Below are 22,037 nucleotides of genomic sequence, written 5' to 3' on the forward strand. Positions count from 1 at the left end.
GAACAGAGAGGCAGAACAGAGAGGCAGAACAGAGAGGCAGAACAGAGAGGCAGAACAGAGAGGCAGAACAGAGAGGCAGAACAGAGAGGCAGAACAGAGAGGCAGAACAGAGAGGCAGAACAGAGAGGCAGAACAGAGAGGCAGAACAGAGAGGCAGAACAGAGAGGCAGAACAGAGAGGCAGAACAGAGAGGGCTAACGGAAAGCTGGAACCCATATCAATCTCTATTTGCAGCTGAACAGAAGACATCTAAGCATCCCAAAACAATCTTTGTCTAGAGTAGTGGTGAAAGGGATAGCCGCAACAATCGCGAAGAACAGTGTGTCATGCATATCCATCTAACCACACCCCAGTCTGATCTCTGACCCCCGTCATCACCTAAACTGGGTCAAGGAGGACATGGCATGCACAGGGCACAGTGAACTGCTGCGGCCTGCTGGGACAGCCGTGCCTCTCACACTGGGAGTAGGGATGCAGAATAACGGAGCAGTCTCTCACTGCGTGGACACACACACACACACACACCGTGTTCTTCCTTACATTGCCCTTCTCCTTGAGGGCGTTGGCCAGGTTACAGTAGGCGTCAGGGAAGTGGGGCTGCAGCTCGATGGCGCGGCGGTACGTGTCGATGGCCAGATCGATAAGACCCTGCTCGTAGTAGACGCATGCCAGGTTGCCGTGGACGACTGCGTGGTTGGGGCTCAGGCTGAGGGCCCGCAGGTAGCCAGCCACCGCTCTGAATGGTTGGAAGAAGAGAGAAGGGTGGGTAAACTACTGGTAACAATTAAGGCAAATACTACTAAAGGCTGAACACTCAGAGGTAGCCCACCACCGCTCTGCAGAGCAGAGAGGCACTAGTGCTACTGAGCTGTAGTAAAATGAGTCTTTGTGAAGATACTGTACTGGAAGGCCTCCGTTTTGCCAACTTTGAGATTATTTGGTACTTTATTTTCTCTAAATGTATTCGCTATCATTCTTACTAACGGACAACTTTTGAACATCAGATCGTCAGTTACTGCTTTCCGGCTTCAACTTATCTGCCCTGGACTCTTCATGTTCTTCCGACCAAATTCAGGCTACCCATGAGGTAACACCAACATTAGAGGTAAGGGGGGGTCATGGAGAGATTAAGGTGAAGGGAGAACTTGCCATCTCTTCTCTCCATTCTACTAGTCACTTGATAGAAAGAACCTCTGATCAAAGATTTGCTACCAACGGGACTCCCAAAGCTGAAATGGTCTCTGCTTTTCTGAAACATGACTCTTGGGCAAGATGCCCCCTCATGGCTATTCAACTCGATTTGGGCTGTCACACCCCCCCCCCCCCCCAAAAAAATTGTAAAAAGTATTTTTCACAATAAAGACACAACCTGCGTTTTAATAATATCAACAATATGTAGGCTACTGAGCTCATCTGATGAAAAAAAAAATAGTATCTCAATGTAGCTTATTTGAAAAATCTTTACAGCTCTCTTTCAATAAAGACGCATCATTAAAAAAAAAAGAAAGTAGTAATGCTCTGATCCTATAGAAACGTCGTAAAACAGGCCTACCGGTTTACTTTTTTATCCCTTGCACCGATAGTGGTAAGTAGTTCCAGACATGTCTGGACATGAATATTTTATACAATTAGCAAGTTTGCTATCGTGAACTTCAGGCCGGACCCAAGTTAATAGTCGATACAACGTTCCAAGTTCCTTGCAGACAGGCCATGCTAGCCAATGTGATTTATACAGCCTGTCAACCAGACAAATCGACCCATCGACTAAATGGGGTCAGCCCTAAACTCAATGGAGTTGGTGGAGGTGTCGACTCATTGTTCACCACCCTTTTCCTTCCAGAGGCTGCTTTTCGGGTTGCCAGATATTTTTATTCTGCATCATTAAGACACTTGATGCCCAACTTCCATCAACAAGCTCTGACCTCAACCCCATCTTACACCTTTGAGATGAATTGGAAATGAATTGGGCTAAGAGCTAGGCCTAATCGGCCAAAAATCAGTGCCCGTCCTCACTAATGCTCGAGACTGAATGGAAGCAAGTCCCCGCAGCAATGTTCCAACAGCTAGTGTTTAGTGAAGAGCACTTTTTGCCAGTCCTGTCTGGTCCAGCGATGGTGGGACTGTGCCCATATGCAACGTTGTTGCCGGTGATGTCTGGTGAGGACCTGCCTTACAACAGGCCTACAAACCCTCAGTCCAGCCTCTCTCAGCCTATTGCGGGCAGTCTGAGCACTGATGGAGAGATTGTGCGTTCCTGGTGTAATTTGGGCAGTTGTTGCCGCCATTCTGTACCGGTCCCGCAGGTGTGATGTTCGGATGTACCGATCCTGTGCAGGTGTTGTTACACGTGGTCTGCCTCTGCGAGGACGATCAGCTGTCCGTACTGTCTCCATGTAGCGCTGTCTTAGGCGTCTCACAATACAGACATTGCAATTTATTGCCCTGGCCACATCTGCAGTCCTCATGTCTCCTTGCAGCATGCCTAAGGCATGTTCATGCAGATGAGCAGGGACCCTGGGCATCTTTCTTTTGGTGTTTTTCAGAGTCAGTAGAAAGGCCTCTTTAGTGTCCTAAGTTTACATAATTGTGACCTTAATTCCCTACTGTCTGTACAGGTGCATGTTCATGCATGGGAAACAGTATGGGAAACGGTGTTTAAACCCTTTACAATGAAGATCTGTGAAGTTATTTGGATTTTATTTTCCATAACCAAAAATATTGCATTTTCAGCTAGTGGACAAAACCGAAAGTACGAGAAGAATAGAAATAGGGCACATAGAACAGTTCTACATCTTGGATTTTCTTTCAATGAGAAAGACATATCTATAACTCACATTTCTACGTGAATATGGTTGGGTCGCCAAAAAGTTATATATTCCAGCTTTAAATAAAAGGTTAAAAGAAAGTCAGATTTTGTACAATTTATACAATATAAAACATACTTGCCCACAAGATACTATACTACCCTTACAAACCAGAACCAAGGCTCGACAAAAGCTCTACTTGCGGCAGAAACATTGGGTTTGTGCGCTGCTGCTATTACCTCCCACCAAATCTACAGCTACTACCCACCTCCCACCAAATCTACAGCTACTACCCACCTCCCACCAAATCTACAGCTACTACCCACCTCCCACCAAATCTACAGCTACTACCCACCTCCCACCAAATCTACAGCTACTACCCACCTCCCACCAAATCTACAGCTACTACCCACCTCCCACCAAATCTACAGCTACTACCCACCTCCCACCAAATCTACTACTACTACCCACCTCCCACCAAATCTACTACTACCCACCTACCAAATCTACTACTACCTCCCACCAAATCTACTACTACTACCCACCTCCCACCAAATCTACTACTACTACCCACCTCCCACCAAATCTACTACTACTACCCACCTCCCACCAAATCTACTACTACTACCCACCTCCCACCAAATCTACAGCTACTACCCACCTCCCACCAAATCTACAGCTACTACCCACCTCCCACCAAATCTACAGCTACTACCCACCTCCCACCAAATCTACAGCTACTACCCACCTCCCACCAAATCTACAGCTACTACCCACCTCCCACCAAATCTACTACCCACCTCCCACCAAATCTACTACTACCTACCACTACTACATCTGCCTACCAGCACAAGAGCTACTACCACCATGCATATGGTTCTGTGTGTGTTTGACTTTCTTCAAAATGTAATTACAAGGTGTCAGAGCGTCATACCTAGGTATGCGTCCCAAAATGGCACCCTATGCCCTATACAGTACACAATTCTGACTGGAGCCCTACGGGACCTGGTCAAAAGTAGTGCACTACACAGGGAATAGGGTGTCATTTTGAACACATTCCCTATTATTAGCCTAAGACTCACTAGGTAAATTGAGGATAATTAGGACTGAACGAGGGAGTGTCTTCAGGTGTAACTGGTTATGCCACGGGAAAAGTCTCTGACCTGTCAAAGATGCGAGCCTCTTTCAGGACGTTGCCCAAGTTGATGTAGGCATCCAGGAAGTTGGGATCCAGAGTCACAGCCTGACAAACACCCATAAATACATCAAAACAGACAGGACATACTGTATTAGAAGGGTGTTAAACATTTCCTCCCAACACCAGTTGTATTGTGGAAATATTTCAGATTAATAAAGTTCCTTTTAAATTTAAAGTAATTAACACAATGCTTACCATATTTATATACGTTTTCCCGTGTTATCCACACCATTTAGTGTAATTAACACAATGCTTAGCATATTTATATATGTTTTCCCATGTTATCCACACCATTTAGAGTGTTCTATTTGTGACACAGGTTGTAATGCTGGATGTTACTCATAGCTGTTGAAAAGGGACTGACGCTAGACTGCAGTTTCAAGGAGACTGATTGTTGTTGTATTCTGTGGATAGCAGCCGACAAGGTCTTGGCTTTCTGGTGCTGTATAATTACGATAAGGACCTTCTCTGCGAAGGCCAAGCTAAACATTCTCTCTGCTCCTGTTGCAACTTGAATTAAACAAAATAGATTTTCTGATTGACTATATCCACCACTGCACTCGCTTTTGTTCACCTAAAAAAAAATCCCCTTTAGACCAGGGAACAGGGACAGAATATTCCACAGTACTCTACTTAAAATGTTCTCAGACATAAATAGTATTGTGTGTGAATTACCAAATGTTTCAGCCCAGACATGTGTCATTAGTCAGTGACACTCGACTATCCTGGTCTTTCCTTTGTTTTTACATCATCGGCTGGGTAGAAAAGTCTCACCTTCTCAAAGTGGTGTATGGCCAACCATATCTCTCCCTGGGCGTTGAACACACAGCCCAGGTTGCTCCACGCCACCGCAAAATTGGGCTGAGTCTCAATAGCCTTCAGGTAACACGCCTTCAATGGGTTAACAATCAAAACCAGAGGAGAGGAAGAGTAGTGGTAGGAGGAGAGGAAGAGTAGTGGTAGGAGGAGAGGAAGAGTAGTGGTAGGAGGAGAGGAAGAGTAGTGGTAGGAGGAGAGGAAGAGTAGTGGTAGTAAAAATCAAATAAAAATTGGAAAAAAAAATCAAATAAAAAAGGGCAGAGGAAACAGAATTAGTGACCGTTCTCAACTAAAGCAAAAAGTGAGTGTGCAGCATGGGCTCGCCTGCGCTGAAATCTGCGGCGCTAAGCTGCCTTGCTTATTCCTACGCTGCGCAGATCCAACCAGCACCCACACGCAGACCGACATTCTGCAGTTCTCATCATGGCCTCTTTCACAACACGAGGAACCGAAACGACTAGACACTACTAGACTTTTCTTCTGTTTTGTTATGAAAATGTACAGCCCTTAAGCTGCTGATATGAGTGAAGGAAAATACCTAAATGATATTTAAATGTCTAAAACAACCAGTAAGTTTGTTAGTTGCAGTCTATTTGATAGCTGTATCTCTCACAACCTTGAATGGCGGGTGCTACGTGCAGGTGGAGGTCCCTGTAATGCGTGCGCACAAAAATCTACGTGGGCCGGGCGTGTCCTAGGTGTGTGTCTGACTACAACCAAAGTCACCCCGCACGCCACCGACCCTGTTGCTGCTTAGCAACACACGGTCGTTGTTCGCCGCAGCTGCGCTCGCTGACCCCGGCCGCCTTGCGGACCGGCTGCAGACCCAGAGTCCCGGGAGACGCCCTGCTTACCCAGACTGTCACACTCTGTACCCACAATGCCTTTCAGAACCAACATGCGGCAGGGGAGAGGGTTGCGGTTAGAGGTCATTGAGACCGCAGCCAAGCGGCTAATTAGATAGAGGGGGAATACAGAGAGGGGGGAGTTTGAAATTTAGGGGCATCAAGACCGCCAAGTGTCTGACACCCTAAGAGGACAGGAGAGCTGACCTACCACCAGAGCCCAGGGACTGCTCTGCAGGGCAATGCGGAAATAGAGGAGTTGTTTTAGAGAGACAAATTGTGTCCTGTTGGGAGTTTGGGGGTACGCTGGGTGCCAGGCTGACAGAGGGCGTCAGGGGGAGGGTCTGTACCCAGCAGGCCGGGGGGGAGTGGGGGGGGAGGGAGCGTCGCTTGAGCCTGAGGCCTTTTTGGCCTTGGAAGGTTTGTTCGCTGCGCAGCCCCTGCGTTACTGCACACTCACAGCGCAGTCTGCACCATCGGCAGAACGCTGCAGCTCCAAAACCAAGAAGGAAATCAAATCAACAGGAAAAAAAACGCAACCAACAAGTCAGAGTTAGATGGTTCTTTTTCTTTAAATTCATATTTTCCCGCTAATTGCTTCCATGTTTGGTATATTTTTGGAATGTATCGATATGTTTTGGCCGTTGTTGTCATGGTAATTTAAGGTATTTAAAGGAATGCTTACTGTACTTCTCTTTTTGTTTTTGTTTGTTTTACTGTTCTTTTCTTGTTTTGTTTCTCTGCTCTTCAGAGGAAGCCACAAGACAGAGGCATGACGTAGTAGTAGTAGTAGTAGTAGTTCGTGGGGTTTTCTTTTGCTGGCAGTTTACAAACCCGTTACCACATTGTTTGGACTTTGTCAGAGGGGAGGGCGGCAGCCTCAGCAGCTGGTGGTTGAGGACTGATGCTGCCCTAGTGATCCGTGTTTCAGCCAGGGCACCTAGGGTACGGTAGCAGGAGTAATGTCGTCACCCACCTGAAACAACCTTCTAAATAACATCATCAGTTGTGGGAAAAAAAACCCAAGAGACAAAATAAAACAAGAGCGTTAGTAAAAGTTGGCAAACAATACATTTTTTTTCCTTCCTCTCATATGGAAATTAAATAAAACATCCCAAGAAATCAACAGCACTAAAAATAAGACAACCCGCTCTGCTAACATTTATGTTTATTTTCCAAGGGGGAAAAAAAGTTGTGTTTCGGGGGGTGTGGGGGTCGGCACGAGGGGAAGAAAGGCTTCGATAAAATGTGTTATCAACCACTAATATTAATAGTTTGGCCAAGCTAGGAGAAAGGAGGGAGGATAACTAGCTTGATCTTCATCAAATGAACTGATGACATTTCTTTGGGAATAATAGGTCATAGCATACGCTCTCCATCAACATCTTTTTTTAAATTATGCTTGGTCTTTTCTTTGTCCTGTTGTGCTTGAATCCTGGCCAATGGGGAGTGAGAAGAAAAGCCTTGGCTGTGTAATGTTTGGACATCTAGAAGCCTCCATAGGTAGCTCTGAAATAAAGAGGGTTTCTCTCTAACCCAGCCAACTGAACGCGGGCGGCGGAGTGCAGATTGTGAGCTGTCTGCCTGACGCAGCATCAGACTGTACTACGGGCTCTTGTAAGGAGGGGTGTGTGTGAGAGATAGGGTATGAAAACATGGTACATTCCTGACTATTCTATTAACCCACTCTTACAGCAGGGACGTTCAGATAAGATAACCAGTAGGGGGGGTGGGAGTGGAGCCTCTGATTGGGGTGTAGCTGGGGTGTCAGGAAGGCAGCTCTTAGCGCCACACTCCACCGGACCTAGCGAGCGCGCGGGGGGGAGGAGCAACAGCGCAGGGATGGCTGGCCTGGCAGCTCCCTGGAGCTCCTCCCCCTTCTGGCACCAAATAAGATGGCATGGCACCAAGTCACCTAGCAAGATGTCAACTCCACAGCTCCAGCTTTCACCCAACCCAGGGAAGGTATAGATATCGTATCAGGGAGATGAATAGAGATATCACAAAAAAAACACAAAAAAAGAGCCAACGTATGCATGGCTTAGAGGTAAATAAAGATGGAATAACAGGGTCAAAGGGCACTCAATAAAATACAAGACTAGCAAATCTGCATGGGTACGGAGTAGTGGGAAAACTGGACTGATTGGCGGAGCTGTCGATTTGTTGTTAAATAACTGGAGTAATGTGGTTTGGTTAGAGGCCATCTTATCTGTTGCATTGCAGAGATGAACTATCTTCATCAGTTCATTTATCCTTCCAAGACCGAGCCAGCATTATCCCTCCAAAACCACCTTCGTTTTTTATCATTTCAGGAGTTAAAAAAGAAAAGAAAATCCATATCAGAACCCTCATTATTGCTAGCAATTTGAAAAGCCCAGCCTTTCTTCCTGTGAGGGGAGGGGAAATGACCTGAGGTTGAGAGGTCAGAGCATTGTGAGAGGAAGCAGGGGAATTGTGTGGGGGTGTTGGAAGTGGAGCTCAACAGGAACAAAGTATAAAGCAGTCTGAAAAGTCACTTACAGGGAGAGAAAAAAAAGAAGGGTTTAATGGGTTGGGGGTCTAGAGACCCCTCCCCCTGAAAAAAAGGCCTCATAAGAGGGATGGGGGATCTGCCCAGAGCCAGGGTGTACTGGGGTGGGGCCTACAAAGGCCCAGGGCGATAGGGCCTGCCCAAGGCGTAGTTGGGGGGGGAGGGTGGGGCCTGAGATTGGCATCAGGGACAGAAAAATCACACTCAAGTGAATGAGTAGAGTGTGTGGGGGGCACTGTCTCAAGGGGGGGGGGGGGGGGGTGGAATAGAACTGACAAACAAAATATCAACAAAGAAATCAAAGTACAAAGTAAAGTTTAAAATAAAAGATAGATAAGCAAAAAGCTGTCAAGCCCCTGGAACATACCTTAGCCTCTTCCAAACGCCCCAGCGCTTTCAGCAAGTTCCCCAGGTCGCTGCGGACACAGTACAGATCCTGAGGGACAGGAAACAAATTAGAAACGCACTACCAGACTGACTAACACATGTCATTTCAGACCTACACCCGCATTGACATCTGCTAAATACGTGTATGTGACCAATAACATTTGATGTCAGATTGGGGTAGCTTGCGGGCGCAAGACATGTTCAGAGTCAAGGTCTGGCAGAACACCAAAACATTGGGTTTTGTGCTGGGCTGCTACCTTATGAGGTACACGAACTGGGTCCAAGGTCTACTCACAGGGTTGTACTGTAGGGCTGAGACGTAGGCCTGGACGGCTCCCTCCATGTCCCCCGCTGCCACCAGGGCTGCTGCCAGGTTGATGTACCCGTCGATGAAGTCTGGTTTCAGCCGCAGGGCGTGGCGGTAGTGCTCTATAGCCTCCTGCAACTGGCCGCGCTCCTTGTACACGTTGCCCAGGTTGGAGTAGGCCTCAGCCAGCATAGGATTCTGCTTGATGGCCAAGGTGCTGAAGTGGGCAGATCTGGAAGGACGGAGGTGGTGGTCACGAGGCAAGTAGGCTGGAGAGATGTGGTGGTGTGTGGTCCAGTACTGGTACTTTGGTCAATGGGAGATCTCATTTAGTAACACGCTAGCTGGTGTGTTGTGAGATAGTGGGACGACTAAATGATTGTGTCTGGGGGGGGGTAAAATGTATGTTTCATTCAAATCACTTCCTTGTGCTTATAGTACATAGTAAGAGCAACAAAACACCAGAGAAAAACAGAGAAATCCAAGCCAACAGCTGGATCACCTGTGAGAAGAGAAAACAGCCACCAACTCCTGTAAGAGTCATTATAGAGAAGCATGAAGATTACTGACAGACCAGCTGCACAGCCAGCCATTCCTTACTCCCCAACACCACAGGTGTAGTAGTAACATGCACTGTAGCAATCAGAGCGCTGCAGCTCCAGCCAGTCACAGTGGGCCCAGTATTCTCTCCAGACTGACTGCAGTGTGAGCTGACAACCCGCGCTGTCCACCTCACCTGTCGAGCCTGCGACACTGGAAGTGGATGGAGGAGAGCAGCAGTAGCACCCCCGTGTTGTCGGGCTCCTGCCTCCACAGCTGCATACAGTGGCGCTCGGCAGCCTCAAAGTCACCCGACTGGTACTCCCTGTGCGCCAGCTCGGCCAACCCTTGGAAGGAAAGCATACGTTGTTTTGTCGGTTCTGTATCACCAACACCCAACAACCCGAGGAGGGGGGAAACAACACGTTAGAAGAGATGGAAGAACACGAGGACAGAGACAAAATAATAAACAAGATTAGGTACTTGAGAAATCAAATCAGACCATTTATAAAATGCCATTGGGTGCTAAATAAACTGCACCATTGTAGATCAATCAACAGTTTATTTTTTTAATTTTTAATTTTACCTTTATTTTACTAGGCAAGTCAGTTAAGAACAAATTCTTATTTTCAATGACGGCCTAGGAACAGGGTTAACTGCCTGTTCAGGGGCAGAATGCCAGAACGACCTTGTCAGCTCGGGGATTCGAACTTGCAACCTTTCGGTTACTAGTCCAACACTCTAACCACTAGGCTACCCTGCCGCCCCAGGTCACATCGCTGTGTAGCAATGGACTGTCAATCACAGGGTATTAGCCATGTTTTAGAGACAAATATGGGGCTACAGGTCAGATAGCTACTGTTATATAGGCCAAGAAGTCAACCATCCTTGAAAATAGAAGCAGGCATTCTTCCTTTGAAAGATAGAGTACTTTTGACCAAATGTACATAGAGTACTTTTGACCAAATGTACATAGAGTTGGTCCCCCCTTCACAGCCCCCACTCTGCCACTAGATGTTAGAACATTGCTGCCACATTCAGCCACAAGAGCATTAGTGAGGTCGGGCACGGATGTTGGGCTCGCAGTTGGCGATCTAATCATCCCAATGGTGTTCAGTGGGGTTGAGGTCAGGGCCCTGTGGTGCTTTGTCAAGTACTTCGACACTGATCTCAAAACCATTTATGGGTGGACCTCGCTTTTTATTTTACCTTTATTTAACTAGGTAAGTCAGTTAAGAACAAATTCTTATTTTCAATGACGGCCTAGGAACAGTGGGTTAACTGCCTGTTCAGGGGCAGAACGACAGATTTTTACCTTGTCAGCTCGGGGATTTGAACTTGCAACCTTCCGGTTACTAGTCCAACGCTCTAACCACTAGGCTACCCTGCCGCTTTGTGCACAGGGGCATTGTCATGTTGAAACAGGAAAGGGCCTTCCCAAACTGTTGCCACAAAGTACAAAATAGTCTAGAATGTCATTATATGCTGTAGCGTTAAGATTTCCCTTCACTGAAACTAAGGAACGTAGCTCGAACCATGCATGGCTGTGTGCTCGATTTTACACTTGTCAACAGGTATGGCTGAAATAGTCGAATCCTTTCATTTGAAGGTGTCCACACTTTTGTATATATAGTGTCGCTAACTAGCTAAATGATTAGCCGCTGTTAGCTATATAACAGTCAAGAGCCGAAGAAAAATTGTCAATTGAGATTTTAACTAACGTTAGTTAGCTAGACAGTTCTAACTAGCACATGTTGAGGAGCTTCGTTATAATAAGCATCAACATTTGCTAGTTAGAACTGTCTGACACGAAATATTATGAAAGACGCAATGTTGTGCGATTAAATGAAAATGGACCAAAGTAACGTACATAGCTAGATGAAATGTGAGGTGATTGTTACAAATGTTGGCGGAAAAAAACAACCCATCAACATCTAACGTTCGCTAACTAGCTAAAATTAGATTGATGCCTAAAAAAAATGTAAAGGGAAAAACTAGTCAAAGACAAAATAGTCAATAAACACAATGTCAAATAATTATCCACGTTACCTAGCTAAATTTCATTGTATCAAACGTTGGGGAAGATAACTTAAAATTACATTTAGCTAGATTATGGTCAAGCTTGCTAATACAATAACATCCTTCGGGCTTCATGTCTGGCGGGTTCAACCTACATGATCCGTGTTGTGATTTCACACAACATATCGCTTCATAGCCACACCTGGCTAAGTGACATGCTATAATTGAAGTTGAAGCAACATTTGGATTATTTACACGCCGGCATAAAGTTGTTTTTTTAATGGTTCTGCGAGATGTTAGCAGACTCGTGTCATGTTAACGTTAGCTAGCTAGCGAGAGTTGTACCTGTGCTGTCAGCCACGTTTCCCACGGAGCTCGCCATCTCCTCGGTCTTCGAGTCTTGCACGGTGGTCGTCAGTGTTGTGGTTTGATGATATCAAATTAAGAGAAACGTTTAATTATAGGCGTCGATTGGTCGACGTTTCTTGAACTGTTGCTAGCTAAAGCTGTTAGCCTAGCTATGCTAACCAGAGTCAATGCTAGCTAGTCAAGAAGAAAGCCACTCTCTATTCAAGAGTTGGCTAGCTCCTAAGCGATTTACTGTCCTTGTAATATATACGTCTGACTGCTAACAATCAACGTACTGCTACGGGACTGAAATAATTATTCCTTCAAATTCGCAATCATGAAGTGCTGCTTCGTCTTCAACAAAGCGACTCAAGGGACACAAAATGGCGAATGAGCCTCAGCCAGGGACACATTTTTTGACAGAAAATAGATCCAATGAACATAATAAATCCACAAACTAAACAGAAAATGAGCGTAATTTATTAACATTTTGATGACATATGAAATGTTCATTCATTATTCAAAGAGTACAAACTCAACGTTTAAAAACGAGTATATGCAAACTTTTTGTAAATAATCATTTTAGTGCGGATGGATACATAACCGCAGTGAGGTTTTTTGTGACGCATGTGCACTGCGGCAAATCGAAGGCGAAGAGAATGTTCTGAAAGATGATGTTCATTTCAGGGTTGTGAAGAGAAACTACGGCAATTAGCAGATGGAGAGACTGAATTGTTATGACATTGATCGAAAGACATACAAATGCATGTGTTTGTTGGCTAACTTAGAAGTCGTTTAAACTTGTCTGGGTAGGGCTGGATGCATAGTGGTTGACCGTCGTTGCAACATGATGGAACGATTGATGCATATTCATTCTTTTCCTATACCCCCTCTTTGAGAATTGTTGTGTCCATGTACAACTAAGTAGCAGGTCATGTACAGTGATAGTGCACACTTTGGCAAGGTGAGCGCCACCGACTTTAGGCATTTAATTTTTGTCCACGACCAACAGGGGGCAATCGCCACATACCTTTTGATTCATTGTTTTTTCATTATTATTTCATTAATTTCATTATTGTACGGAAATGTCAATAATGTAAAGCACAGGTGTCAAACTCATTCTAAAGAAAGGCCGAGTGTGCGGTTTTCGCTCCTTCATTTTACTTAATTAATTAATTGGTAAGGAACTCCCCACACCTGGTTGTCTTGGGCTTAATTGAAAGAAAAAAAGGAAAAACCTGGAGACACCATAGGCCCTCCATGGAATGAGAGTGACACCCCTGATGTAAACGCTCTGCAAGATTGTCATGCACAGTCTATTATTATGATACCGTACATGTTTATTATCATCCAATTACACACAGCTGTGTATATCCATTCTATGTATATCCATTCATGCATAACCATGTCATGTTGAACGTTTGACTGTTTTGTGGCTAAATGTACATGTGAATACATGTAACATACTTAAGAAGTGCTTTAAAGTATTTTTTGCTTAAGTGTTTTTTGGGGGTATCTGTACTTTACTATTTATAATTTTGACTACTTTTACTTTGACTTCACTACATTCCTAAAGACAATTTTGTACTTTTTACTCCATACATTTTTCTTGACACTCAAAAGTATTTTTTTATGCTGAGCAGGACAGAAAATTGTCAAATTCACACACTAATCAATAGAACATCACTGGTCGTCACTATTGCCTCTGATCTGACGGACTCACTAAACACAAATTCTTTGTAAATTATTTATGGATGTTGGAGTGTGCCCCTGGCTATCTGTCATTTTAAAAGATTTTCTTAATATAAGGAATTTGAAACTATTTATACTTTTTTTTGGTACTTAACTATATTTTAGCATTACATTTACTTTTGATACTAATTGGGTACTTTTTCCAACACCGTTACTCACAAATGTAGCCAGTTTAACAAGGCTATAACTTTTGTAAATACTTTTTTAAAAATTGCATGAGGGGCCTGTAACATGTCATCTCTGGTGTGCAGGCTCTTTCTCTCCATTCTCTCTTTTTCTCTCCTCTCTTTCTCTCCTCTCGCTCTCCTCCCTTTCTCTCCTCCCTTTCTCTCCCTTTCTCTCCTCTCTTTCTCTCCTCTCGCTCTCCTCCATTTCTCTCCTCTCTTTCTCTCCTCTCTCTCTCCTCCCTTTCTCTCCTCTCTTTCTCTCCTCCCTTTCTCTCCTCTCTTTCTCTCCTCCCTTTCTCTCCTCTCTTTCTCTCCTCCCTTTCTCTCCTCTCTCGCTCTCCTCCCTTTCTCTCCTCTCTTTCTCTCCTCTCTTTCTCTCCTCCCTTTCTCTCCTCCCTTTCTCTCCTCTCTTTCTCTCCTCCCTTTCTCTCCTCTCTTTCCTCTCTTTCTCTCCACTCTCCTCTCTCTCTCTCCACCTCTCTCCTCCCTTTCTCTCCTCTCTTCTCTCTCTCTCCTTTCTCTCCTCTCTTCTCCTCCCCTCTCTCCACTCTCTTTCTTTCTCCCACTCCTTTTCTCTCCTCCCTTTCTCTCCACTCTCTCTTTCTCTCCTCCCTCTCTCCACTCTCTCTCTTTCTCTCCACTCCCTTTCTCTCCCTCTCTCCTCTTTCTCTTCACTCTCTCTCTTCTCTCTCTCTCCTCTCTTTCTCTCCTCCCTTTCTCTCCACTCTCTATCTTTATTTATATTTATCTTTCTTCAAACTGTGCCCTTTCCTGTATCCTCACTCTCCAGCTCTTTACCATGTAAATGAAAAGCTGGGGTCTGGGAACAAACAGAACAGACCCCAAACATTTTTACCCCTCCCCCCCCCAGCCTCTCCAGCTGATTGACATGTCTAAAGAGACCCTAAAGGATGTTGAGACCTTATATGAGAGTCATTAACTTCCCATTCTATGTTCTGTCCTGCCTGAGGATGTTGAAAAGGAGATCCTCTGCACCGCTCTTGTTTTCCAGGGCCCATCTATGGGAACAAGGCTGACATCATTGACCATGTCGGATCCTCTCTAGTCCTCTCTGTGTGCTCAGAGCACAGCCGCATCCAGCTTGTGTGTTCGTCCCCCCTTTATTCATTCCATTCCCCTCCCTCCATCTCTTTCCACTCGGCTCTGCTGCGCCGGTTGACGATCGCCTAACGCAGCTAGGGCCAGGGAAGGGGAATGATGTCATAGGTAATGGGCAGTGTCTGCAGCGATTCTATCTCACAGGTTTTATCTTTGTTCAGGCCCCATTACTGGTTGGGCCAGTCAGGGTGGATACACACGCACACACTCTCCACTTCTTTTCAACCCAAAGTTAACTGCTGGGCAGATTCACCAAAACAAGGGTGGCCAGAAATATCACCCATTCACTAAACTCTCTCAGTCGGGGTTGTTCCTAATAGGCTGTGTTTACACAGACTGCCCAATTCTGATCTTTTGTCCAATTATTGGTGTTTTGACCAATCAGATCAGATATTTGACCTATAATTCAGCAAAAGATCAGAATTGGGCTGCCTGTGTAAACGCAGCCATACAGTACTGAGCCCATTCTTAATGCGTTTGAGGCAATCATTGGTGTTGTGACAAGGTAAGGGTGGGATACAGAACATAGCCTTATTTGGCAATGACCAAGTACATATTATGGCAAGAACTGCTCAAATAAGCAAAGAGAAACGACAATCCATCACTACTTTAAGACATGAAGGTCAGTCAATATGGAACATTTCAAGAACTTTGAAAGTTTATTCATGTGCAGTCGCAGAAATGAAGTGTTATGATGCAACTGGCACTCATGAGGACCACCACAGGAAAGAAAGACCCAGAGTTATTTCTGCTACACTTATTTACAGTTACCAGCCTCAGAAATTGCAGCCCAAATAAGTGAGTCACAGAGTTCAAGTAACAGACACATCTCAACATCAACTGTTCAGAGGAGACTGCGTGAATCAGGCCTTCACGGTCAGATTGCTGCAAAGAAACCACTACTAAAGGACACCAACAATAAGAAGAGACTTGCTTGGGCCAAGAAACACGAGCAATGGACATTAGACCGGTGGAAATCTGTTCTTTGGACTGATGCACCCAATTTTAGATTTTTGGTTCCAACCGTCATTTCTTTGTGAGACACAGAGTAGGTGAATGAATGATCTCCGCATGTGTGGTTCCCACCATGAAGCATGGAGGAGTAGGTGTGATGGTACTTTGCTGGTGACACTGTCTGTGATTTAATTAGAATTCAATTTAACCAGCATGGCTACCACAACATTCTGCAGTGATACACCTCCCATCTGGTTTGACCTTAGTGGGATTATCATTTGTTTTCAACAGGACAATGACCCAACACATCTCCAGGCTGTTTAAGGGCTATTTGACCAAGAAGGAGAGTGATGGAGTGCTGCATCAGATGACCTGGCCTCCACAATCACCCGACCTCAACCAAATTGAGATGGTTTGGGATGAGTCGGACTGCAGAGTGAAGGAAAAGCAGCCAACAAGTGCTCAGCATATTTTGGTTACTACATGATTCCATATGTGTTATTTCACAGTTTTGATGTCATCACTATTATTCTACAATATTGAAAATAGTGAAAATAAATGAAAATCCTTGAGTGAGTAGGTGTGTCCAAACTTTTGACTGGTACTATATTTGCCGGTATCTGAAACTGGACCATCCGTACCCTAAAACAATTAGGCTGAGATCCCTCTGGTCACCCATGAGATAAGATGTGGTCCAATAGGTTTAACTAAGAAGCACAACAACATCCCCAAACAAGAGACACAACTATCGGTACAGAACATTATTGGAGGAAAGAAATTCCACAAATGAACTTTTAACAGGGCACACCTGTTCATTGAAATGCATTCCAGGTGACTACCTCATGAAGCTGGTTGAGAGAATGCCAAGAGCGTGCATAGCTTTCATCAAGGCAAAGGGTGGCTACTTTGAAGAATCTCAAATATAACATATATTTTGATTTGTTTAACACTTTTAGGTTACTACATGATTCCATGTGTTATTTCATAGTATTGATGTCTACACTATTATTCTACAATGTATCCCTGTTGAATATACAATGAACAAAAATATAAACGCAATATGTAAAGTGTTGGTCTCATGTTTCATGAGTTGAAATTTAAAAAAGAACATACATTTTCCATACATACAAAAAGGCTATTTCTCTCTAATTTTGTGCACAAATGTGTTTACATCCCTGTTAGTGAGCATTTTGCTAAAATAATCCATCCACCTGACAGGTGTGGCATATCAAGAGGCTGATTAGGCCTTCCTGGGTGGAGCAGTGGTCTAAGGCACTGCATCACAGTGCTAGCTGTGCTACCAGAGATTCTGGGTTCTAGTCCAGCCTCTGTTGCAGGTGGCTGCAACTGGGAGACCCATGGGGTGGTACACAATTTATGTGGGTTAGGGAGGGTTTGGCCAGCAGGGATATCCTTGTCTCATTGTGCACTAGTGACTCTTGTGGCAGGCTGGGCACACTGCCCAGGTCACCAGGTGTACGGTGTTCCTCTGACACATTGGTGTGGCTGGCTTCTGGGTTGGGATTGGCATTGTGTCAAGAAGTAGTGCGGCTTGGTTGGGTTGTGTTTCAGGAATGTCCACCAGATAATTTAACATTAATGTCTCTATCATAAGCTTGCCAATGTTGTTTTAGAGAATTTGGCAGTATTTATAACTGGCCTCACAACTGCAGACCACGTGTAACCACGCCAACCCAGGACCTCCACATCCGGCTTCTTCACCTGCGGGATCATCTGAGCGGTGCTGAGGAGTATTTCTGTCTGTAATAAAGACATTTTGTGGGGAAAAACTCCTTCTGATAGGCTGGGCCTGCCAAGTGGGTGGGCCTAAGCCCTCCCAGGCCCACCCATCGCTGCACCCCTGCCCAGTCATGTGAAATCCATAGACTCAAATGAATTTATTTCAATCGACTGATTTCCTTTATATGAACTGTAACTCAGTAAAATCCTAGAAATTGTTGCATGTTGCTTTTATATTTTTGTTCAGTACACTTGTTCACTTTCGTTCACCTTTAGGGAACCATAAATTATCAACCTCAGAAGAAGAGAAGATTACAATACTGTGTAGAATATAGTTGGGTTACGTTGGGATCTTCCCCCTTTCCCGTATGTCCCTGACTTGCAGTAGGTGGAACAGCCAGTTGGTGGAACAGCCAGTAGGTGGAACAGCCAGTAGGTGGAACAGCCAGTTGGTGGAACAGCCAGTAGGTGGAACAGCCAGTTGGTGGAACAGCCAGTTGGTGGAACAGCCAGTAGGTGGAACAGCCAGTAGGTGGAACAGCCAGTTGGTGGAACAGCCAGTAGGTGGAACAGCCAGTAGGTGGAACAGCCAGTTGGTGGAACAACCAGTAGGTGGACCACAAAGTTACCTTGGAAGTACACTGACTTTGCAAAGTAAACACGGCAGCAGAAGAAACACACATATTATAGTTGTCAGCTGACTGAGGACCAATCCTCAAGGTTGTTTGAGAAAATGAATGGAGAGATAAAGTTGACAACATTTTCTATCAAATTACTTCAATGTAATAAAACAGCCTGTGTAGGGAAACACTATTTCTGTGATTTCTATTTGCCACCATTCTTATAAACAGCATACTGGGGAAATTCCCATATAGATACACACAATAAATAATGAGCTACAAGATGGATACACTGAGTAAATAACAAGCTAGTTAGTATCCTGTTTATGCTCTGGACAAACTGTCACACTGTAGTTGTTGATACACGAGCATACTGAGACGGTTCCCTTATGTTATGAGTCACTTCCAGGGTTGTGGTAACTTGTGGGAATACTTCCAGCCATCACAGATCTGATCCAGGTGATTATACATGACATTCAGTCAGTCACATTACTATAATTATACATTATTCAGCCAAGATAAATGATTAGGCTAAGGGTTCCTGTCACCTCAGTTGACACCTCTGAGAGGTTTTACAAGGCTGGACATGTAGCCTACATATCTGGGTTCAAATAGTATTCATTTTATTTCAAATATAAATATACATGGGCAGGGTTTTCACTTTGGGGACATTTATGTTAGCTCCATTATGACAACCATGCTCAATCAAAGGCAGCTAAAGTATTTGAAAGAAAACAAATGATATTTGAACCCAGATCTGGTACATACTAATTATGCTGTGTGGAAAACAGTTAGCCAGATAGAGCGAAAACATCCGAGGTAGAGTTAATGTAGGGTCTCCTGCCAGTTACCTCCTGCTAGTTCTTAAATATCAGGTGCTGGGTGTTTGATTCATGGCCCTGGTCTTTATTCAAGGCGATTGTCAGGTGCGGACTGATTCACATGTTTTATAGCCACACATTTTGTGGTCAGGGTTGTTTCCCCGAACAAAACAAGTAGACAGAAAAATCTACCCTTTTTAAAGCGGTCTGTTTCTGTTTGAAGACATTTAACCTCCTGATTGTCCTCCAGCAATATGGGGCGTAGGTGCAAAAACAGTGTGTTCATTGAAAAACACTTTATAGTCCCATAGGGCAGCGCACAACTGGTCCAACGTCATCCGGGTTCTGGGGAGGGTTTGGCCGGGGTAGGCTGTCATTGTAAATAAGAATTTGTTCTTAACTGACTTGCCTAGTTAAATAAAGGTTAAATAAAATATCACATAACTGCATTTCTGGTCATTGATCTAGGATATCTATCTCAACCTTATTCTACTCAGTGAGCAGTAAATTCATCTCATGTCTAGTAACTGTCAAATGAGAAATGTCTTTTATGAGCAAGCAGAAGAACGGTTCCTTTGGTGCCATTGGCAGTTTGTTTTAACCAACTCCTGGTGTCAATAAATGAGAGTGAATGAGAGAGAGAATAACGCAGTGAAGAATTTGGCCGATAAGGGCTATTTACCAATATCCTGAAAAGAGACGTTAAATTCTACAACCACCTAAAAGGAAGAGATTCCCAAACCTTCCATAACAAAACTATCCCCTACAGAGAGATGAAGCTGAGGAAGAGTCCCCTAAGCAAGCTGGTCCTGGGGCTCTGTTCACAAACACTAACACACCCCACAGAGCCCCAGGACAGCAACACAATTAGACCCAACCAAATCATGAGAAAACTCAAATATAATTATTTGTACTTATAAGAAATCCCGCTATGTCTTCAGACTAACAATCAAACCATCAAACAGGCAACGAGTCAATACAGGACTAAGATTGAATCCTACTACACCGGCTCTGATGCTCGTCTGATGTGGCAGGGCTTGCAAACTACTACGAACTACAAAAGGGAAACTCAGCCGCGAGCTGCCCAGTGACACGAGGTTACCAGACAAGCTGAATGCCTTTCATGCTCGCTTCGAGGCAAGCAACACTGAAGTATGCATGGGAGCACCAGCTGTTCCGGACGACTGTGTGATCACGCTCTCCATAGCCGATGTGAGTAAGACCTTTAAACAGGTCAACATTCACAAGGCCGCAGGGCCAGACGGATTACCAGGACGTGTACTCAGAGCATGCGCTGACCAACTGGCAAATGTCTTCACTGACATGCTCAACGTCTTCCTGACCGAGTCTGTAAACCCACTTGTTTCAAACAGACCACCATAGTCCCTGTGCCCAAGAAAACAAAGGTAACCAGCCTAAATGACAACCGCCCTGAAACACTCACGTTGATAGCCATGAAGTGCTTTGAAAGGCTGGTCAAGGCTCACATCAACACCATCATCACGAAACCCATCACTAAGCTAAGGACCCTGGGATTTAACACCTTCCTCTGCATCTGGATATTGGACTTCCTGACGGGCCACCCCCAGGTGGTAAAGGTAGGCAACAACACATCTGTCATGCTGATCCTCAACACGGGGGACCATCAGGGGTGCGTGCTTAGTCCCCTCCTGTACTCCCTGTTCACCCACAACTGCGTGGCCAAGCAAGACTCCAATTCCATCAGTAAGATCGCTGACGACACAACACAAAACCAACAATGATGAGCCTATAGGGAGGAGGTCAGAGACCTGTCAGTGTGGTGTCAGGACAACAACCTCTCAATGATCAGACAAAGGAGCTGATCATGGACTACAGGAAACGAAGGGCCGAACAGACCCCCATTCACATTGACGAGGCTGTAATGGAGAGGGTCGAGAGTTTCACGTTCTTTGGTGTCCACATCAACAACAAACTGTCATGGTCTTAACACACCAAGACAGTCCTGAAGACACCTTTTCCCCCTCAGGAGACTGAAAATATTTGACATGGGTCCCCAGTTCCTCAAAAAGTTATACAGCTGCACCATCGAGAGCGTCCTGACTCGTTGCATCACCGCCTGGTATGGCAACTGCTCGGCATCTGACCATAAGGCGCTACAGAGGGTAGTGCGTATGGCCCAGTACATCACTGGGGCCAAGCTTCCTGCCATCCAGGACCTATATAATAGATGGTGTCAGAGGAAGACCCCAAAAATTGTCAAAGACCCCAGTTACCTATGTCATAGACTGTTCTCTCTGCTTCCGCACAGCAAGCGGTACCGGAGCGCCAAGTCTAGGTCCAAAAGGCTCCTTAACAGCTTCTACCCCCAAGTCTGCTGAACAATTAATCAAATGACCACCCAGACTATTTACATTGACCCCCCCCCCTTTGTTCTTATACTGCTGCTACTCACTGTTTATTATCTATACATAGTCACTTCCTAACCTCCTGGCAAATGTATGACCATTATTAGAGATACATATTTCCCTCAGATTACACAGACCCACAAAGAATTAGAAAACAAATCTGTCACGCCTGCTCCTGCTCCTCCTATCTGGCGCTTGAGTGCGCCAGGCTACCCGACATCATACTCACCTGTTACCATCATTACGCGCAGCTGCGCTCATTGGACTCACCTGGACTCCCTCACTTTGTTGATTACCCCTGTTCCTCTGGGTTGTTCCTCGTAGAAGCATTGTCGTGTCGTGTTTATGTCCAGACGCTGTTCCTGTTCCGTTGCATATCAGTCTATATTAAATGGTTCACTTCCTGTACCTGCTCTTCATCTCCTGCATTGGGCGTTACACAAATCCAGTTTTGATCAACTCCCAGATCTATTGGGTGAAATACCACAGTGTTCCATCACAGCAGCAAGATTTGTGACCTGTTTCCACAAGAAAAAGGCAACCAGTGAAGAACAAACACCATTGTAACTACAACCCATATTTATGTTGATTTATTTTCCATTTTGTACTTTAACTATTTGCACATTGTTACAACACTGTTTATGGACACATTTCTTTATTATCTTGGAACTTTTGAGAGT

At 44.9% G+C, this 22,037-nt stretch overlaps 1 protein-coding gene across 6 annotated transcripts in view; it reads right to left on the minus strand.

Annotated features, from left to right (window-relative positions):
- Positions 1-12,176, minus strand: part of LOC124011274 (UDP-N-acetylglucosamine--peptide N-acetylglucosaminyltransferase 110 kDa subunit-like) — a 35,544-nt gene extending 23,368 nt beyond the window's left edge. For 2 of the 6 annotated variants that reach the window (XM_046324478.1, XM_046324475.1), the window contains exons 1-7: positions 11,795-12,176; positions 9,627-9,810; positions 8,879-9,122; positions 8,564-8,632; positions 4,777-4,893; positions 3,968-4,047; positions 541-736 (exon numbers count right to left, since the gene is read on the minus strand). In XM_046324478.1, coding sequence (XP_046180434.1) covers positions 541-736; positions 3,968-4,047; positions 4,777-4,893; positions 8,564-8,632; positions 8,879-9,122; positions 9,627-9,810; positions 11,795-11,831 — 927 coding nt within the window. In that variant the 5' untranslated portion in view covers positions 11,832-12,176. Of the gene's footprint in view, positions 1-525; positions 737-3,967; positions 4,048-4,776; positions 4,894-8,563; positions 8,633-8,878; positions 9,123-9,626; positions 9,811-11,794 lie in introns of all 6 variants that reach the window. The other 4 variants (XM_046324477.1, XM_046324474.1, XM_046324480.1 and 1 more) reach the window with 3 other exon arrangements.
- Positions 12,177-22,037: the final 9,861 nt, after the last annotated feature.

The sequence above is a fragment of the Oncorhynchus gorbuscha genome, linkage group LG23 (genome assembly GCF_021184085.1).
Source record: "Oncorhynchus gorbuscha isolate QuinsamMale2020 ecotype Even-year linkage group LG23, OgorEven_v1.0, whole genome shotgun sequence".
Taxonomy (NCBI): domain Eukaryota; kingdom Metazoa; phylum Chordata; class Actinopteri; order Salmoniformes; family Salmonidae; genus Oncorhynchus; species Oncorhynchus gorbuscha.